We start from the raw sequence: 22207 nt of genomic DNA, 5'->3' as shown, positions 1-22207 counted from the left end.
TACGAGTTGCCGGCCATTAACGAATTTTTGAAACGTGCAATCTCGCAGAAACGTCCACGACGCAACGCGCCAGATGCCGGTGACACGCTAGTTGTCCGCGGCGATATCGGCGTGATCAATGATGACAGCGATAGTGATTCGAGCTAATCATAACACGATGAAATGTGAAATTAAATGCGCTTACAAAGTAAACTTTAACAAAGCCAACAGCATTGGATCGCTGCTGGGATTCTCGAAGCGTATACTGCAACCACGTAGATGGCACGAATCGGACATGTCAATTAATATTATGAACGTAAATATTATCCGCGTCGAATGTAGTATCACCGCAGGTGCATACAATAACGGTGCGCGTGTGCATACGATTCATGAATTTTCTCCGAGCGTGCCTTCAGGATATAAGCTCAGTGAAAGGCCTGCAACAGTCATTTACTTGCCAGTGATCATACGAAGCGTTACGGATCTTACCATACGCATTGTCGATCAAAACGGACGATTGCTGGATTTTCGAGGGGAGGAAATTACCGTCAGGTTGCACGTTCGAAAACGATAACGCGACACATGAGATGCTTGTGTTAAGTGGAGCTGAGCGAACAAAGAGAGATAACGCATTCTTTACAAGACCGGTGACATCATCATCATCATCGATTGATAATCCGACTCGATCAACTGAGAAGCGAAAGAGGCTCAGTGTATCAAACGTTAAATTTTTACAATCACTGGGATTCGCGGTACGACAATCTTGATTAAAAAAAGAAAAAATGACTGATATTCTAAATATCGGAGACGAGCCAATCTTTGACGATCGAATTGTCAAGATTGAGACGCATGCTTATTCGCCGTATGCAAACACAACGTACGGGCACAGCGACGAGATAAGAATACCCATACAGCAACAGGATTTGTATACATTGCCGTACGAGAGCTTTCTATATGTCGAAGGGAGGCTGACAAAAAAGAAGAAACCTGAGGAGGTCAACGGTGACGTGGTTTTGGGAAATAATTGTGTTGCATTTATGTTTGACGAGATAAGATATGAACTTGACGGTGTCGAGATTGATCGTAATAGAAACGTGGGTATAACTAGCTCACTCAAAAACTATGTAACGCTGTCATCCGACAAAAGCGTGATTTTGCGAAATGCTGGCTGGGAAGAACAGTTGACTACCGCTGATGGCTACTTCAACTTTTGCATTCCGCTTTACGTGCTGTTGGGATTCTGCGAGGATTACCATCGAGTAGTGATCAACGCTCGTCACGAATTGATCTTGATACGAGCGCGCAACGATAACAATTGTCTAAAGGGCAATTCAGCGGTAGAGCCTGTGATAGAATTGTTTAAGATTCAGTGGCGAATGCCGCACGTAATACTGAATGAAATAAATAAACTTTCGATGCTGCGCACATTGGAGAGCGGACGATACCTCAGCATGGCTTTTCGCTCGTGGGATCTTTACGAGTATCCGCTTTTGCAACGTACGACCAAGCACTCGTGGGCTATCAAGACCACTACTCAACTCGAGAAGCCGCGATATGTCATCTTTGCTCTGCAAACCGGTCGAAAAAACGTCATGTCCGAGGACACGAGCCGATTCGACCATTGCAATTTAATCAACGTGAAACTGTACTTGAATTCTGATAGTTATCCTTATGAAGATATGAATTTAGATATTAGTAAAAATAGATGGGTTATTCTGTACGACATGTATGCACGTTTCTGCAAAACTTATCTCGGATACGAGTATCTCGAGCCGAATCTCACAGTGACAAATTTTATACGTCACGGTCCTTTCGTAATAATAGATTGTAGTCGGCAAGTTGAATCAATCAAGAGCGCAACCGTTGACGTGCGATTGGAATTTGAGACAAAGGATAACGTACCAGAAAATACTAGTGCCTATTGCTTGATAATACACGATCGCGTGATTCAGTACAACCCGTTGACAAACATTGTGCGCAAAATCACTTAATTCCACGCATATATTATACGATACATCGATGTAGACCACAGTCTTCGTTTCGACCGCGACATGTCCGTGCCGACGTTCGTGGATCTGCAAGGTTTCCTCCTTGGACGATTGAGAGGTTTCGTCGTAAAAGAATTTGCTGCTCTTAGAGGGGGAAACGTTCTCGCGCATTATATCTTTGACAGCCCCCAGCCATGGGATTGGCTGATGAAATCCGAAAGATCTTGCGCCTCCTGGCTCACTGCCATGCATCATGGGCTAAGATGGGGCACCGACGGGGTGGTTCCGTACCGGAAAGCGAGACAAGTGATTACAACTGCAGTACTGGGTGCTGAAAATCCTGACGACAAGGAGATTGTATACGTCAAAGGACATGAGAAACGAGAATGGCTGGGAGAATTACTTCTGGACAATCGGCGAGAATACGCATACATCGAGAGCCTGGATGTGGATTACGAAGACGTGGATAATCTGAATAATCTAAATGATGCTAATACTTTTCAATGTGGGCAACACCGTACGAATAAACATTGTGCTTTACAAAATGTATTCAAACTTTACAATTGGTGGACACAATTGCAAAAATAAACATATGTAATATACGAGATACATTTTTTTTCCCCCTCCATTACATCTACGTTTCTCCAACGTTTTTTTCATGTTTCTCACGTTTAGTTTAACGTTTCTCATGTTTAGATTAACGTTTTTTTCATATTTCACGTTTCATGTACGTCATGTTTCATGTATGTCATGTTTTACGTTTCATGTACGTCATGTTTCATGTATGTCATATTTCACGTTTCATGTACGTCATGTTTCATGTACGTCATGTTTCACGTTTCATGTACGTCACGTTTCATGTACGTCATGTTTCACGTTTCATGTACGTAACGTTTCACGTTTCATGTACGTAACGTTTCACGTTTCATGTTTCTCACGTTTAGTTTTACGTTTTTCACGTTTAGTTTAACGTTTTTTCATGTTTTTTTCACGTTTAGTTTAACGTTTTTTCATGTTTAGATTAACGTTTTTTTCATGTTTCACGTTTCATGTACGTCATGTTTCATGTATGTCATGTTTTACGTTTCATGTACGTCATGTTTCATGTACGTCATGTTTCATGTACGTCATGTTTCACGTTTCATGTACGTAACGTTTCACGTTTCATGTACGTAACGTTTCACGTTTCATGTACGTAACGTTTCACGTTTCATGTTTCTCACGTTTAGTTTAACGTTTTTCATGTTTTTTCACGTTTAGTTTAACGTTTTTTCATGTTTTTTTCACGTTTAGTTTAACGTTTTTTCATGTTTAGATTAACGTTTTTTTCATGTTTCACGTTTCATGTACGTCATGTTTCATGTATGTCATGTTTCATGTATGTCATGTTTTACGTTTCATGTACGTCATGTTTCATGTACGTTATGTTTCACGTTTCATGTACAACGTTGCCAGACAGCGAAAACGTGTCTTGACACGTTCGAGCGATAACGATGATGATGAAATTGTTTGATAGAGGGGAAAAGTATCCCCCACTCCTTTACAATTGCAGAAGCTTTAATCCTCCTACAAACATCGCAATTTATAATTAGTTTTGAATCAGTCGCTCGTTTGAACGGTTCTGAGACAACGCATCTCTCTCTAGGTATAAACAATGGCAAACTATTACGTTCCAATCCAGACTGAAGCGTGCGAGAGATCGTAAGTATCTTTATATTTAAATTACGTTTTATACATTTATTGTACGTTTTACTTATCTCTCCGTTTTTTTTTCAGCACGTCTTTGGAATCGCGGTATACGCCGCGTATTTTGGGTAGAAGGTTTGCGCTAACATCAACTTCCTACAAATGGATTGATGTAGCGATCAACGTTGGATCTGTTTCCTGCTCCGTGGAGATATCGCTCGGCGATACACGCGGCAACCGGATTGTTCTACCTTATAAAACGTGGAGAGCTCTGTTAGATAAACGTGCGGATTTCGAGCGATTCGTCCAGTCAACCGAAGCACCATCGTTACCGATTCATGACCTTACCGTGCAACTCGTGAAACTGCACGATGAAAATATTGTTAAATTATCGTTGCACGATGCTTGTATTTACCTAAAACCTGCAACTATGTTATTTATATTCAACCTGGAACATTGTGTCGAGCACATGTATTATACGCTGCATCAAAGCATTGCAACTGCGACTGAGAAATTTAAACATTTTGTAACATTTTTGCGTCAAAACTTTGCCATGAACAAACCAGACGCGACAGAATTATTGCGCAAATTTTACGATAAGAGTTCGCAAATTGAGTGTGAATTAATAGCTTACGCTATTGATACTATTGTGAACGAAGCATTACATGAACAATAAAAAAAGGATTTTAAAAAACTCTTTAAAATGTATTTGAAAATCTATCCTTATCCATTGTTTCCTATTTTCTTAGTAAATAATATGCGAGATAGTAGAGGCGCGCGTTATTTAGGCGCCTACATTAAGGGGATGCTAAAGTGACCGGCGAACTCAATCGAAGTCGGTCTAGACTCTAATGGTCCTGCGACATCTGCGGCCTTCTGTGGAACTAAATGCGACATCTGCGGATCTCTGCAGAACTAAAAATGATAAATATCGATAATACCAACATTTTTATCGACATTTATCATATAAGCGTTGTTTCTCTTCTATTTTTACATGAGCTCTATTAGACAGATACTCTATTTCTTTTTGTTACATAACAAAAAGAGAAGAGAAGTAGTACAATGAAGTACAGCGTTTTATAAAAATTATATGCGTATGATAAACACTTATAGTATTGTGTCATAATTAGATAGTTCAAACGCCTCCGATATTTGGTTGTAACTATTCACAGCACGATTTACAGCTGTGGCATTTTGTTATAACAAGCCAGCTCACAAAACGCCTCTGGCAATAATCAAAAATTGTTTATAACTATCCACAGCACGATTTACAGCTGTGGCATTTTGTTATAACAAGCCAGCTCACAAAACGCCTCTGGCAGTAATTACAAATGTAATTATAATTAGAACGGTTTACCGGTCTATGGAGCAAGAAACCTTTTGATATCTCATTATAGGTTTCTTACATAACGTAGTTCGTCTTCGCAGACGATACGGCGGCTTCCCGTTATCCTCCGCTGCCGCTACCGTTGTCGTAGTCGTTCACTAGCTATTATCACCAGCACTAACGACGACGACAACGGCGACGACGACGAGGACGACGTTGCCGTTACCGTTGTCGTGGTCGATCACTATTATCACTATCAATGACGACGACGACGACGACGACGACGACGACGACGACGACGACGACGACGACGACGATGATGTCGCCGTCGCTGCTGCCGCTACCGTTGTCGTCGTCGTTCACTATTATCACCAGCACTAACGACGACGACCGACGAGGAGCGACCGACGACGACAACAACAACGATGACGACGACGACGACGACGACGACGACGACGACGACGGCAACGGCAATGGCGGCAGCGATGACGACGACGACGGCAACGGCAATGGCGGCAGCGATGACGACGACGACGGCGACGATGACGATGACGACGACGACGACGACGGCAACGGCGACGGCGACGGCGGTGACGATGACGATGACGACGACGACGGCGACGGCGACGGCGGCGACGCTGCCGCAACCGTTGTCGTGGTCGTTCACTATTCTCACTATCACTGACGACGACAACGACGACGACGATGACGACATCGCCGTCGCCGCTGCCGTGGTCGTCCATTATTATCACTATCACTGGCGACGTCGCCGTCGCCGCTGCCGTGGTCGTCCATTATTATCACTATCACTGGCGACGTCGCTGTCGCCGCTGCCGTGGTCGTCCACTATTATCACTATCACTGACAATGACGACGGTGACGACGTCGCCATTGCCGCTGCCGCTACTGTTGTCATAGTCGTTCACTAGCTATTATCACCAGCACTAACGACGACGACGACGGCGACGAGGACGACGTTGCCGTTACCGTTGTCGTAGTCGTCCACTATTCTTATTATCACTGACGACGACGACGACGCTACCGCTACCGTTGTCGTGGTCGCCCACTATTGTGGTACGAACTGACTACTGCCTCTACATTATAACCTCAAACTATTGCGCGGGAACGATACGGTGAATGCGAGTGACCACGAGTGACAACGCGTCACGATGGAGACGTGAAAGAAACAAAAAAGACAGGAAAGAGACAGAGACAGACAGACAGAGAGAGAGAGAGAGAGGGGCGGGGGGGAGGAGAAAGAGATGATGCTCCGAAGTACGCGCGGAGTAAATTATCTTAATCCGTACCATGCAACGATAACAACTATATTGTCTGAACGTTTATTTCACTGCGGGTTACCCACGAATACTCAGACGTACGTGTAAAAAAAACTCTACCAGCGACAAACGGCATGAAGCACACCGCAAAGATGCCATCAGATGCCATACTACTAGAGTGGCAGTACACGCTCGCGCGTTGCGGCAGTAGGATTGTAATTTTCATACAAATTGTAGTACAATTCAGACATTCTTGAGAAAATAGTAAAATACTTTTAGCACCTATAGTACCGTTACGAAAAAAGACGTGTCAAGTTGGGCATGTAGCTCTATAGTAAAATGCGTGGCTTATACGCCGAAAGTTTCCAAGTTTGATCCCTTAGGACAATTTTTTTTTTTGTAAATCTAGTATTGAAAAAGATAAAGAAATTAAAAAATGCTGTTCTGTTATTAATTAAATTGAAATTGAACACAAAACATATGTAAAAATTGTAACACTTATTCTGACGTTCAAACACTCATTGTTAATTTTCATGGCAAATACATTTTTCGTGTTTTTGAAAAATTTTAATTTGATTGATAATAGAAAAGAATTTTTTAATTTCCTAATATTTTTTTTTAATTACGTACTTAGTGTTAAATATTTAAAAATAGTTTAAAAAATATACGTTACATAACAATTTTAAAAAATCCTACTAACTTTTATATAATTCTACATACATTATAAATAATTGTTTTTACGGATGTATCAAAAATAATGTTTTTTACAATTATTCATATATATATAAATTAGTGAAGAATGTGACAAATGAAATCACAGATATTGTAAAAATTGTAAAAAAATTATTCTTTATACATACGTACATATAATTATTTATAATGTACGTAGAATTATATAAAAGTTAGTGGGAATTTTTAAAATTGTTACATGTATCTTTTAAACTATTTTTAATTATTTAACACTAAGTAAGTCATTATGAAAAAATATTAGAAAATTTAAAAATGCTCTTCTATTACCAATCGAATTAAAATTTAAAAAACACGAAAGATGTATTTGCCATGAAAATTTACAATGGGTGTTTGAACGTCAAAAGAAGTGTTACAATTTTTACATATGTTCTATGTCCAATTTCCATTTAATTAATACAAATAAAGCATTTTTTAATTTCTTTATTTTTTCAATACTAAATTGTAATATATTTCATACTGCATTATTCTTACAATGGTAATTTTGAAAGAATTAAGCATTTTTGTAAACATGTATATGGATTATATTTATAAGTGTTTCATCCATAACGTAGCTATATTTTTTATCAATTTTTTCCTAATTTTGTAAATATATCATGATATAAAATTGATATATTTTGTCAAAATACTATTTTGAAATTACATCAGCAGTTATCAATGCTTTACAAAACGTCAATACTTTTACATCTATTTTTCTAAATGTACCTACATAATTGCTGATTAAAATTGTTATGCAAGATTTTATTGTCATATAATATAATAAATGTTGTCCTATCGAGATTTTCCTACTAATATATGTAATATATGTAATATATGTTATATATATATATACCGGGTGTCCCAGACCACCCGTCCCACCCGATTTTTTCGTAAACGCGACATTTTAAAGAAAAATGTTTCAGACAAAAGTTGTAGGGTTTTAAAAGATCTATTTACTGATTTTATCAGTTTGACCTTGGATGGCGTCGCCAAGGTCAGATCAAAATAACATTAACTTTTTTAAATAGGACACCTCATTTTTGGTTCCAGAATCTAATAGCTGGTGTCAAGACCTTTCCAAAACACTATAAGAAAGTTTATTTTTGTTGAGTACTTTCCGAGTTGTGAGGCTTGAAAGTTACGGTGTACTGTTGCCTTCAAGCGTCATAACTCGGAAAGTCCTTAACCAAAATAAACTTATTTATAGTGTTTTGGAAAGCTCTCGAAATCGACTACAGAAAATGCAATGAAAAATATACCTGTTTCAGACCACCCGTCCCACCCTTTTAAAACGTAGGGATGTGCTTGTACAAAAAAATGGCTCAGACAAAATTTGCATGATTTCGAGGGATCAACCTGATGATGATCTTGAATTCGACCTTGAGATCGATCTTGGGCATAAAGGTATAAGTCAAAGTAACATTTTTAAAATGTAAAAACGAAATAATCGGTGCCGCCTGTAGGTATTAGCGTTACCTAAGGTGTACCACGTGTAGGTAACAAGATCGTACTTACACCTTATCGGGGTGCTTTTTTAAGGTGGTTTCCCTCGCCGTCACCTTTGTCGGGGTGCTTTCATAAGGTGGTTCCCCTTGCCGTCACCTTTGTCGGGGTGCTTTTTTAAGGTGGTTCCCCTCGCCGTCACCTTTGCCGGGGTGCTTTCATAAGGTGGTTCCCCTTGCCGTCACCTTTGTCGGGGTGCTTTCATAAGGTGGTTCCCCTTGCCGTCACCTTTGTCGGGGTGCTTTTTTAAGGTGGTTCCCCTCGCCGTCACCTTTGTCGGGGTGCTTTCATAAGGTGGTTCCCCTTGCTGTCACCTTTGTCGGGGTGCTTTCATAAGGTGGTTCCCCTTGCCGTCACCTTTGTCGGGGTGCTTTTTTAATGTGGTTCCCCTCGCCGTCACCTTTGTCGGGGTGCTTTCATAAGGTGGTTCCCCTTGCCGTCACCTTTGTGCATACGCATGTTGTTCAGTCTCGATGTTCAAAATGTCCACCACGTGCATTTATACAGGCTGTTACCCTACTTTGGAAATCATCCGTCGCCCGACGAATTTCGTCAGTATCTAGAGACTGAATGACTTGTCGAATTCTGTTTTTCATATCTTCTGCAGTCGTAGGTCGTTCGCGGTATACAAGGTCTTTTATTCGTCCCCACAAATAATAATCTAAAATTGTAAGGTCCGGTGATCGTGGTGGCCAATTATGTGGACCATGTTTACCTATCCATCGGCCGCGAAATATGCGGTTCAGTTGATGACGAGCAATGACAGACGTGTGGGCGGGACATCCGTCCTGTTGAAACCACATATTTAGACGTAATTGGAGTGGAATATCTTCAAGTAAACGTGGAAGTTCGTTTTCCAGTAAATCGGCGTATAAAAAACGGTTTAAATTCTCTTGAAAGAAAAATGGTCCCACGATATGCGTATCAACAATTCCGCACCAAACATTGACTTTCCAGATACGTTGATGATCCATTTCTCGATACCAATGTGGATTCTCTTGTGCCCAATAACGAAAATTATGTGTGTTTATTTCGCCGTCACTTTTAAGGTGCACTCATCAGAAAATAAAATACTTCTATGGAAATTAGGTAATTGTTGAGTAATCCAATTACAGAATATCAGTCTTTGTCTATGATCGTTCAATGTCATGGCCTGGTGAAGTGACATTCGATATGGATGGAATGAATTTTCACGAAAAATTCAACTGATCGTGCTTCGACTTATTCCACTATCTCTTGCTCGTCGCTTTAAAGAATCATTCGGGGTTACAAAGGCAGATGCAATTACATCAGGTGCTCTTACTGAACGAACTGATCGATGAATTTGCCTTCCCTTATTATGATCCGGCTGAACAATACCTTTTACAATTATTCGACGTTGTAAGCGACTGAAAACTTTGCGCGAATGTGGTGTATGATAGGGATATTCATTTCGCCACATTATTTCAGCTGCTCGAAAACTTCCAGCTCTACCCAAAACTGACATCATTAACGCAGCTTCTTCGTTCGGGTAAGGCATAACTACAAATTACGCTTATGACCGGGTTGCTTATTAGAAAACGTGAATTGGTGACGAGTTGCGTAATATTATGAATTCTAAGCAATGACTTTTAGGAGTGGTATGTAAGGGTGCTTTTTCGTGAAAATTACTTTATTGCTTCAATAATCAACATTAAATGAAGATTAATATTAATAAATCAAGAATAAACGGCATCATAGAGCTGTACCGAATGTTAGAGATCTCGGTAATTAGGTATCTTCAAAACTCTACGCGTAGGAGTATAGGTACACGCACCGGCAAAAATGGTGTCTCTCGACGCTAGCGCTCGGCTGCCGCACACACGCGGAGCCGCGCTCGTACGTGTGTCTAGGCTGCGCGGCGACGATCGGGGTGCGGGCGGAAAGTGGTGGGGGGCTTTACGATAGTGCATCCTCCTCGCTCGACGCTGGGTCGAGAGAGAAAGCATTATTTGACGTGATACCATGGGCGAAGTCGGTGTCCTCTGCTTATATTTTTCATTGCATTTTCTTGTAGTCGATTTCGAGAGCTTTCCAAAACACTATAAATAAGTTTATTTTGGTTAAGGACTTTCCGAGTTATGACGCTTGAAGGTTACAGTACACCGTAACTTTCAAGCCTCACAACTCGGAAAGTACTCAACAAAAATAAACTTTCTTATAGTGTTTTGGAAAGGTCTTGACACCAGCTATTAGATTCTGGAACCAAAAATGAGGTGTCCTATTTAAAAAAGTTAATGTTATTTTGATCTGACCTTGGCGACGCCATCCAAGGTCAAACTGATAAAATCAGTAAATAGATCTTTTAAAACCCTACAACTTTTGTCTGAAACATTTTTCTTTAAAATGTCGCGTTTACGATAAAATCGGGTGGGACGGGTGGTCTGGGACACCCGGTATATATAAAAGTAAAAAATGTATATAGAATAATACGTCGCGTGCGTGCGCGCGCGCGCGAGCGTTGCAACTCTGATCCGCGACAAGAAAATCTGAAATCGTTTCGCTAAGCTGTGCAGTGTTGCCGGCTTGTGCAGTGTTGCCGGCTTGTAATGAGAGAAATCAAGAACGCTCGAGACAGAAGAGGATAGGTCGAGAAGAATAGACTGCTTGAGAAAGAAAAAGACAGTAGAACTCCTCACGCATCTTTCTTACTTGACGCTGGGTCGAGAGAGAAAGCATGATGTGACATAGACTTATGACAACCGCGGTGTCCTCGCCGTTACGGATGTCGATCGAGTACACGTGTATTGGTCGACGATAGTTAGCGTGCACGGAGCGCCGTTCTAGGCGCTTTGTTACATCCTATTAGGGTTTTTCTACTAAAAAATATTCTCGTTTTTGTTGGCTATGGGACAAAAATTTTTCAATATTGCGGGGACTCGGCGATCTCTAATCAAAAATTTCATGATTATGTAGTATTCATTCGTAAATTTACTACATACAGCAAAACCATAGAACCGGCTATTTAGGCATTCTCGAGAAAATAATAAAATATTTCTAGCACCTATAGTAACATTACGAAGAAGAATTACTAGTTTGCATGCGTGGAAAAACATTAACTACCCAAGCAGAACAAGGAGTCATCACGACATCAAAATGACATCAAAGTGACTACATAATGATCATTAAAAGTCACTTTTCAATCAATTACGATTCATTTTAATGTCATTTTGACACAATTGTGTCAAATTAGTATGATATAAAAATTATTTTTACAACTTATATATATAACAATTTTTAAAAAATATTAGTAAGTTTATAAACGCTCTTTTATTATCAATTCAATTAAATTTTCTCAAGAATACAAAAGATATAGTCGCCATAAAAATTTACAATGAGGAACGTCAAAAAAAAGTATTAAAATTGTGACATATTTTTTGTGTCGAAATTGAAGTTAATATAATTGTAGAGAAGCATTTTTGAATTTATTGATTTTTTTTAATACTACACTTTACAAAAAAAAAAATCTTGTCCCGAGGAATCGAACCTGAAATCTCCAGCATAACAGTCAAGAATCATAAACATCCTCAGAGAGGTCCGTTTACAATTCTTTTTCCGTATTGATACTATAGCTGCTGAAAGTATTTTATCATTTTCTCAAGAATGCTTGAATAGTCGGTTATACACATGTGTAATAATAATAATAATGTATCTGTATTGAAAATATTTATTCATAAAATAAAAATATTTACTCATCAAAATCGATAGAAATAAAAACTATGTATAAATGAGTTTCTTTCTTTATACTTTTCTTATTTTACTTTATGTTATCTTTAGCGAAAACTGTAGTCAGTATCAGACTATGCACCATATTCGGTTTTCAATTTGCCATTCGTATGAATTTACTAAGTAATGCGCACGGTGGGATCCTCGCAAAGTGTGCGTGCACTTGTCATATGTGCTGATGTATCAATCGTGCTCTTAGATTCTACGAAATCTAAGAGCATGAATCATTATGAATCAATCAATTCGTAATGATTTTTATTGTAATGAGATGCAATAATCTCTCGTACCAAGTATATAGCGTAACTGTATACGATCCGCGAACTTTCGAATGGTAAGATTTCTACGGTACATATCTGTAAATGTATAAATGGTGTATAGCCTGATACTTAATTTATGATACTTTTGTCATTTACTCTTTAATTTTGTGTAATGAATATATTTCTTTTGAAAAATGGATGTCATAAATAGACGACAGGTTCTGCGTCCAGAGCAAAAAATTGATAGTGCACGTTTAAAAAAAATAAAGAGGGAATTTAAAAAATTAACATTTTCTAATAAGTGTTCTGTATAAAATGTTCAAGCTTTGACATGTGAAATCTGTATTCTAAAAATGAATAAATTTATGAGAAAGGTATGAGATCATGCAGTTGATGTTCCGAATCTACCCTACAAAATAATCAACTCTAAAAAAGTCTATCCTTTATTTATTTTTGTATTACGGTTGCGTTTCAAAATTCACTGTTAGTATTGTAAAACTACATTATAGGTAACGTCTACAGTATACGAAACTATAGATTTCTAGTACTAACAGTGAATTTCGAAACGCAGAATGCCAAGAAGTTCAAGCCAAAGCAGATAATCTGCTTGCAGAGTTGTATTTGACAGGAAACCTAACCTATTATCGCTTAGCTTAGATTCAATCCAATCGATCGATAAACAGATCGATTGCTTCGTCCGACTTGAACACTGCCATCTGTCAAAATACAGGGCAACTAATTTTCTCTTTCTTCTGCTGCAATCAGCTGAGATATACCGGCATCGGACCGGACATATGCTCACAAATTTTTGCAGACAAAAATCTCTATTTTCAGACTTCTGAGCCAAATTTTGAAAATCCTACGTTGTTCCGGCGTCTAATTTGGAACTCATAGTACACTCATTTTATACGAAAAGACCGTTGAAGATTTGTATGAAGCGAATATTTGGCACTCGTTGACACTCTAGATTACAGAGTCAGTTAAGATTATATAAAAAAGATATAAAGTCAACGTTTTCGGCATAAAGTGGATTACTATGAGGTCCATTACTGTCTATACTTTTATTGACGAGAAGGACTTTGAAATCTGTAAATGTAATTACAAGAATTTTGTCTGCAAAAATTAATCATGTTTAGTCGGTAAAAAAGGACATGTTAAGCATCCCCTTAAGGAGGCGCGCGAAAGAAACAAGCGTGGCGAGGTGGGGGGGAGACTAAACGCGCAAGCACACGCTTCACCATGTACGAGAAAATTGAGCGAGCGAGCACTATAGAAGAGTTTCTTTCTTTGAAAGTTTACATTAGTAATCGGGGATACTTCAGTTGTTTATATGACGTAGATTTTTGAAGAGGAGGAACTGCATAGACCTCTGCTTGCAGTCAGAGAGTCAGTCAGTCAGTCGTGAGACAGTCTTCTTGTGAAAAAGACTAAAAACAGTATTCAGTTTTTCGAAAAAATGGAAAGATTATTTCACGTAATTCGAGTTGCGTATCCGGCGGATGCGGTAAGTTCTTTTCATCTTTTTTAACCCTGACATTTTTGAAAAAATATATACATATGTTTTTACATTTTTAATATTTTTTTCAGAGATTGATGGTACATAATGAGGAGCAACTCGTTGTGCCGATAAGGCACTTATTAGAATTAAGGATTACCAGCCCCCGCCCCGTAAGTTTTATTATTTATATCAATTTTAAATTACTATTTTATGTGTACAATTGTAATATTAAATGTTTTTTCCTGTTTTTGTTTCAGAACATCTCTCGAGACCAAATTGAGATAGCAGGATTTATCAATATATCCGATGCGAAATATAGGCGCTGGTACCGTCAGTGGGACCAGTGGTATAATGAAAGAGAGTGGGTCTGCAACGAGTGGGACCTGGAGGATCAATGGGACCTTCAAATATTATTCGGAGAGCGGGTCTACCAGGAGGAGATCTGGTGAAAAAAATTATTATAGAATTTTTTAATACAAAAATTTTTTTTCTGTTTTTGTGTAAAATTTTTCAAAATACATATATGAATTTTAATTTATGTACCAATTTTTTTCTCCTATCACTTATTCACCTTTCCTTCAATTCCCTCATTAAAAAAATTATCGTGAAAACAGCGATAGAGTTAGGGCGGTAGCGGGTGCTGGGTGGGGAAATGGGTCGCATACGACGAGCGAATGCGCTATAAAAGCGAGTGGATGGAAAAAGCGAACGAGCGAGCGAGCGAGCGCGTGAAAGAAACAAGCGTGGCGAGGTGGGGGGGACTAAACGCGCAAGCATGCCCGTTACCGCGTACGGGAAAATCGAGCGAGCGAGTAAGTGAGCGAGGGACGGAGAGAGCGAATGCGTAAGCGCGCATCCCCTCCACGCACGCGGCGGATCGCCCCAGCGGACCCCGCGTTAGACAGCGCGCATCCCCTCCGCGTACGCGGCGGCGGCGGCGGCGGCGGCGGCGGCGGCGGCGGCGGCGGCGGCGGCGGCGGCGGCGGCGACGGCGGCGGCGGCGGCGGCGGCGGACCCCGCGGAAATAGCCGCGCACACCCCTTTGCCATCGTATCGCTTATCTCCCTCGTGATGACAGACATTTCCGATTTCAAAGAACAGTCATACACACCTCCTCGCGATGTGATTTATTATGTTTATGTAAACAGAGTGACAGGTACATGGTCCATGTTTACATTAAATGGCCAGTTGCCTCCACGCGACACATTTCAAAGGTATCGGCCAAGAACATGGTCCTCGAATCGTTATCACTCTGTTTACTTAAACATTGATTACGCAGAACTACCGGTTAGGTTCGTACACGTGTCCCCGATTTAATCCCCCCTCGCCCTGCCCCGGTCGCGTAACATCGCCTCCGGTTAGACCCCCCGTGAGACCCGAAATATTCCCCCCTTCCCCGCACGCGGCACATTTCAAAGGTGTCAAATTTATTTAAACATCGGCCAAGAACATGGTCCTCGAATCGTTATCACTGTTTATATAAACATTGATTACGCAGAACTACCGGTTAGGTTTACACGTGTCCCCGTTTTATGCCCCCCTCCCCCTCCCCACCCGGTTTGGTCCACCCGCGGGACCTTATCGCCGGTTAGGTCCCCCCGCGCGACCCGAAATATTCCCCCCCTTCCCCGCACCCCCCTGAGATCCCAGGGTTAGAATCCGCCTATGCATTCTACTCATATCAATTTTAAAAAGAACTGATATCCTATGTCAAGATAAAACAATGATATTTTGAAAAGCATTGATATAGTACATTGTCTTGATGGAAAGAATTGCCTTTTACATTTTTTATCAAAATTTTCTTTTAAAACAGATAGTCATATATCATTACATGTTTTTGTAGAGTCTATACTAAAAAGCAACCAATAAAGATAAATCTCTGTCAAACTTGAATAGAGCTGATATTCTATGTCAAAATAAAACAATAGATTTTCTTTCTATGATTAAGTTGAATAGAACTTCTTTTGGAAATTTTCTTTTCAATAAGTAATATCTATGAGAAATTTCTAGGTTTGAACGATATCACTTTAAGAATTTTCCAGAATGTACAATGTGATATTGCTAGCTCTATAAATTAGGAACACTGAAACTACAATAGTTCTTAGACTCTCGTAAAGTCTGTATTTTACAACATTTTGTAAGCGTATTGTGTAATTACTATCTGTAATAGAAGAATTTTGTTATAAAAAGAAAAAATTTTTATTGGATATGTGGAGGGGATTACAAAATAGAGGAAAAGATTACATAATAAAAAGGAAACCAGAAAACGCTACCGCATCGATCAGTGGACAGTCGAAAACTCTCAGAAAAAAATATATACAAGGAAAAGATGGAGTACTATGTACCGCTTCAACAGGATGAAACGTGCGAGAAACTGTAAGTATCTATAATTTTTATACATTTTTATATATTTTATTTCCGTTTTTGCAACTAATTTATCCATAATTTTATTTACAGAATATTGCCACGGTATACACCTCGCATTTTGGGAAGAAGATTGGCATTGACATCCACTGCGTATAAATATCTCGACATCGGAATCAGCGTGGGAACTACATCGTTTGTGGAGATACTTATTGGTGACAACCGAGGCAATCAAATATCCTACCTCATGCAACGTGGACAACACTGTTTCAGAACGTATGGACATTGAGCGACTAGTGCAGTCGACTTCGCCTTTCTCAGCATTACCAATTCAAGATCTCATTGTACAACTCATGAAACTTGTAATGAAAATATTGTTAAATTAACATTACGTGATGCTTGTATGTATTTGAAACCAAAATCTGTACTTTTTCTGTTTGAACTCGAACATTGTGTTGAACATATATATTTTTCTTTATATCAATACACATACACAGTGAGCAAAAAATATAAACATTTTGTATCCCTTTTACGTCAAAATTATGTTAATAATAAATGAGATGCAGTGAAACTCTTGCGAAAAAAATATGATAAAACCTCGTTTTTAGATTGTGAAATTAGATTGTTAGCTTACACTTTAGATACTATTGTACATGATGCATTATATGACAAATAAATAAGGAAAATGAAACTTTAAAACAATGTCTTCAATATTATCTTTTCCTATTTAACCATTGTTCTTTTAAAAGATAAAACATTAGTTACATCATATTCAAGCAAGAACATAACGTGTGTGAGTGAAAGAGGAAACCATGTACAATAGCTATAACGTGTGCAAGCCGAAGCGCACAAGAGGGAGAAAGACAGAGAGAGAACTATTTGGGGGACTTATGATAAAGATGGTGGAGCAATTTCTCTAAAATATGTTATTTTATTTTCCTATTTTTAATTTTTAATAAATTGATATAAAATTAATATAAAAATTATTTTGATTAATAGTATAATATAAAAATTAAGTTAATAGGTTAATATAAAATTATTTTAGTAAGAAAGCCTTCATCGGTTATAGCTAGGTTTTAGTGCTTTTATTTTTATTTATGTGATTTTATATACTTCTCCGAACTCAACCAAAATGTGCGCCGAATTAATTTTCGGTCATAACACAGCTTGTCGAATAAGAATTAGTAATATCACTATTTACATTAAATTAATTAATTTAATATAATACTTGATGCTGATTTGCATCTATATACCCATTCCCCCCTGAAAAAAACTGTAAGAAATTTATTGCAAAAAATAATACCCCACCCAGGGTTCGAACCTGGCACCTCCGGATCTCCGGTCCCGGTGTCTTACCACCTCAAATTTAATTTTCGCAATAAATTTCTTACAGTTTTTTTCAGGGGGGAATGGGTATATAGATGCAAATCAGCATCAAATATTATATTAAATTAATTAATTTAATATAAATAGTGATATTACTAATTCTTATTCGACATGCTGTGTTATGACCGAAAATTAATTCGGCGCACATTCTGTTTGAGTTCGGAGAAGTATATAAAATCACATAAATAAAAATAAAAGCACTAAGATTTAGCTACGACCGATGAAGGCTTTCTTACTGTTGTGTTGTTACACTAACGGTCCAATAACATATTTGTAAAATTATTTTAATTAATAGGTTAATATAAAAATTATTTTAATTAATAAAATAATATAAAAATTATTTTAATTAATAGTCTGATCTAAAAATTATTTTAATTAATTGCTTGATATAAAAATTATTTTAATTAATTGTTTGATATAAAATTTATTTTAATTAATTGCTTGATATTAATTTAACTAATTAAAGAGGGGGAAACCTCTCCTCCCCTCCCTCCCTCTTCCACCGCCCTAAATTGAGTTAGAACCGGCCTACTATATCTACTTACAGCAAGTTTTTGATTTAGATCAGACAAAAAAATTTAATACACTTTACAAATTAAATTTAGGACATTTCTTTATAATATTTCTACCATATTGTTGGAACATTTTGGCGAAATATTAATACTGTATGTCTCTGAAACGTTTCTGCAATATTCCTCTACAATTTTCATTATTACAATGTTTCTGGAATGTTACTGGAAGTTTCAATACTGTATAGACGTTTGTAATTGCAAAAAATATTATAGAGGAGAGTTATGCATAAATTACTCTTGTCTATTCTATTTTCTTCTGATTTTTGACAAGTAAATCCTCGTGTATAAACAGAAATTATTCTGTGTAGATCTCAAAAATTTTAAAAATTGTTATATTTTTTAAAATCATTTTCTTAATATTTTTAAAGTCTTTCAATTCATACAAAAAATATGAGAAAATTGAAAATTATACAAAAATTTTGAAAAATTATATAAAGAATTAGGAGAAAAATTTTCATCAGATTTAGAAAAATAATTCTCATTTTATTTGATCAAATCGTAAACGTTGAATTAGCTTCTCTTTAAAAAAAAAAACAGATTTAAAAGTTTTATAAATTTAATTATGAAAATAAACATACCGGTCGAAGGCAGATCTTAGTAAACAAAACTTATTAGTCTCAATTCTAATTTCATAAATAAATTTACGAACATTTACAAATTCCTTCAAATTACGCGCCGCATATTTGCCGTATTTTAAAACATAATTTTTAAGTGTAGATACACAATAGAACCGGAAATATAATATCACGAAAATTATTAAATTGTTTACCAATTTCATAATTTTGATGCATACAATCCTCCTTACAATTCTTCCTATTCCGAAAATTATAAAAGTTATAACTGTAAATGATTATTCTCTTAGTGATACAGTTTAATTATTCTCTTACTGATACACTGTACCCGGTCATATTAAAATACCGTTTATATCATACTTATTTATAATAATTTCTTTTTAAATTTAAACGAGTAAAAATTCTACATTTAAGATTTTATTTTCAGATAATAAAATGGATCTCGAAGAGGATTCACTACAAGAGCGTCTACTGAATGTTTATGAGCCAACTCTAAATAGCGCGCAAGTTATTTACAAACTATTGTTGGATGCCTTACGGTCTAAGAATTTCCATTGTTTCAAAAACACCATAGAACATCATTTAAAAAAACAGCCGCCAATTCTGGATATCAACTACGTATATCCGAACACGGAAGAAACATGTCTTGATATAGCTAGCAAAAATGGCCTAAAACAATTCGTAGAGTTTTTATTACGTCAAGGTGCAAATCCTAACAGAGTAAACGAGTTATATAATCGTGCTCCTATCCATTTTGCCACGGAGGGTGGACACGTGGACACCTTAGCAGCTTTACTGACAGAACCGACAATAAATCCAAATCTCCAGGCAGGAGAGCAGACTGCCTTACATATTGCGGTGAGAATGAACGACCTAACGTGCACTGATCTATTACTAAAGAATGGAGCCAGCGTTAATATTCCAGATAGTAAGGGCTTAACGGCACTTCATTTGGCGGCAACAAAGGACCACCTGGACATAGTGAAATTGATAATGGAAAAAAGCCGGCAACGTCCAGACATTGATACTTATAGAGATTGTGATAACTGGACGACACGAGAAGTGATTCAGCACAAAATACCGAGTATAGTGTTGCCGCCCAAATATGAAAATCGCGAGGTAAATGTGCATGACCTCAAGTACTACCTGAATGCCAATGATGAAATAAACTTCCTGGAAAGTATGAAGAATGTCAAAATAGAAGATCTTCATAGTATAGCCGAAGAGCTGCTCGAGATGACTGCACTACAAGGTTTTCACAAAGCCGCGATTGGAATTCTGGAAAAACTTAAAGGGAGGCAGTTCAGCGTAAAGAAAGCTATGCAAGCAGCCGTTCAACAGAGTGATCATGTTATTCTTCAGGAACTGTTGAAAATAGAACCAAATGTGGCCAATGATTTGATTCTGAATGCCTGTCAAATGTTAGGAATGCCAAGAAAACAAAGAGTTGATAACACTCACGATCAACTAGAGTGTCTCAAGTTGATTCTGGAACAAGAAAATGTGAACGTTCGTTGTAATGATAGTAAGTACACAAACATTACAAATAAAACAAATCAAATTTTTTAAATAACAAATAGGTATCGAAAGAAAAATAATATACACCCTACTGAAAATTTTCTCAGAATTCTTTATATAATTTTTCAAAACTAATATGTAATTTTATAACTTTCTTAAAATAATTTTTACATTTTTTATACAAATTGGAACATTTTTTTACAAATATTAGAAAATAATTTGAAAAAATCTGAATATTTTTTAGATTTTAAATTATTATTCAGATCAATATAACATCTAAAATATTTATATAAGGACAAATATAAACTATAATATTCATATATTTGGACAAATATAAATTATTATAGACAGGTATTCGTGGTTTAATATGAGGCTTATTCAAAAAGAGAGGTCCAAAACAAATATGAAAACTATGTAGAAATCGGACCTTACTTTCCGAATACCTCTCGTATATACATAGAGAAAAAACGAGAGTCGTGGGATACGTGTAAAATAATGAAATGCCATAATATCTCATATAACTCGTGTTAAATTCTAAGAGAAACCGGTAAAATTTACAGTCTTACATTTAAACATTTTGATTATTGGTCATTAGTGTTCACTACGTTTTTCTAAAAGCTGAATTTCAATTTTGAAGCAAGCAGCAATTTTTACAGATATAAATATACTTTCTACATCATTTTAAAATCTTTATAAAAAAATATACTTAATTAGGAGTTAACGATCTGAAATGGTACTTAAAATGAGTGTTAACCTTTAAGCTAGAGATTTATTTGAGAGTTAACACTCAATTTCAGTGTCATTTCGGATCGTCAACACCAGTTGGATGTTTCTTTTTGTAAGGGGAAGTAGATTTCAATTTTTTAATCTAACTTAAAGGCCATGAATAATTTTCAAACAATCTAATTGAATTCAATATATGCCTTAATGTATATATAAATTCGGCATATAAAGTTGTTACGTCCAGAGGTCTTAGGGAAATTTCTTTGTTTTATATCAGCGGATAAGACTTAAGAAATGAAGTCTAAGTGAAGACAAGGAAGAACGAAACAGACTTTTAGTTTCGAGCACACATATGTCAAGGGTGCGTGCAACGAGTCTTATTTGATCTTGTGCCCGTCTGGTTCTTAGTTTGCGTAAACAAATCAAATCGTTTTTACGCGGAATCGGGCCAAGTGTAATCTTGTTCGAGCGAGGAATCGGAGGTGGTTAAATTAACGCGTGCGTGCGTGCGTGCGTGCGCGCGTGCGTGCGTGCAACAGAGGTATTTATTTTTCTGGTTGAAAGGACTCAATTTCCGCTTATTCCTTCGATTATTTCTACATGGAGATTATTGATGAAATTCTCTTCTTCACGAAAAGCTGGGAATTGCTGAGGACTAAGTTCTATGTTTGATACAGGAGAGTAATAAGGGGAGAGAAGAAGAGGAGAAGTTGATATTTGAAATAGTTGTAGGCCTTGAATGGCCTGTCTGCGCGCTCGCCTGTTCCGGCGTCAACGCTTCGCAGCGGCGCGAGATATGTTTTTGCGTTGTCGTGGGCCTCGTTGGCTTTTCAATACAATTAAAACACGATTTTACTTATCGGTGTTTTAAAATAAATGCCGTTTCTTTCTCTTTTTTTTCTTTAAGAAACAAGTAAATCAAGTATATAAATTTAAATAAGAAAGTAATTAACATAGAACTACCCGTGAGAGAGGAGAACGAGTTTCAATCGGATTGCAAAGAGATACAATCAAATCGGTTACATAAGAAAAAAAAAAGTGGGATTCCAGGATCTACGATCCACAAACATAAGGACTCCAACAGAAG

The 22207-nt window shown here is 37.4% G+C and overlaps 2 protein-coding genes across 6 annotated transcripts in view; both read left to right on the top strand.

Annotated features, from left to right (window-relative positions):
* Positions 1-22207, top strand: part of LOC105203879 (transient receptor potential cation channel protein painless) — a 271244-nt gene that overhangs the window by 231850 nt on the left and 17187 nt on the right. For all 5 annotated transcript variants that reach the window (XM_039457384.1, XM_039457387.1, XM_039457386.1 and 2 more), the window contains one exon: positions 19307-20404. In XM_039457384.1, coding sequence (XP_039313318.1) covers positions 19307-20404 — 1098 coding nt within the window. The remainder of the gene's footprint in view (positions 1-19306; positions 20405-22207) is intronic.
* Positions 5519-6761, top strand: LOC120359536. The gene is made up of 2 exons (XM_039457397.1): positions 5519-5714; positions 5767-6761. The coding sequence occupies exons 1-2, from the start codon at positions 5523-5525 to the stop codon at positions 5896-5898; spliced, it is 324 nt and encodes a 107-aa protein (XP_039313331.1). The 5' UTR covers positions 5519-5522; the 3' UTR covers positions 5899-6761.

This window comes from Solenopsis invicta, chromosome 14, assembly GCF_016802725.1.
Source record: "Solenopsis invicta isolate M01_SB chromosome 14, UNIL_Sinv_3.0, whole genome shotgun sequence".
Lineage (NCBI taxonomy): Eukaryota > Metazoa > Arthropoda > Insecta > Hymenoptera > Formicidae > Solenopsis > Solenopsis invicta.
Note: the sequence above shows the minus strand (reverse complement) of the source record. Positions and strands in the feature narration are given on the sequence as shown.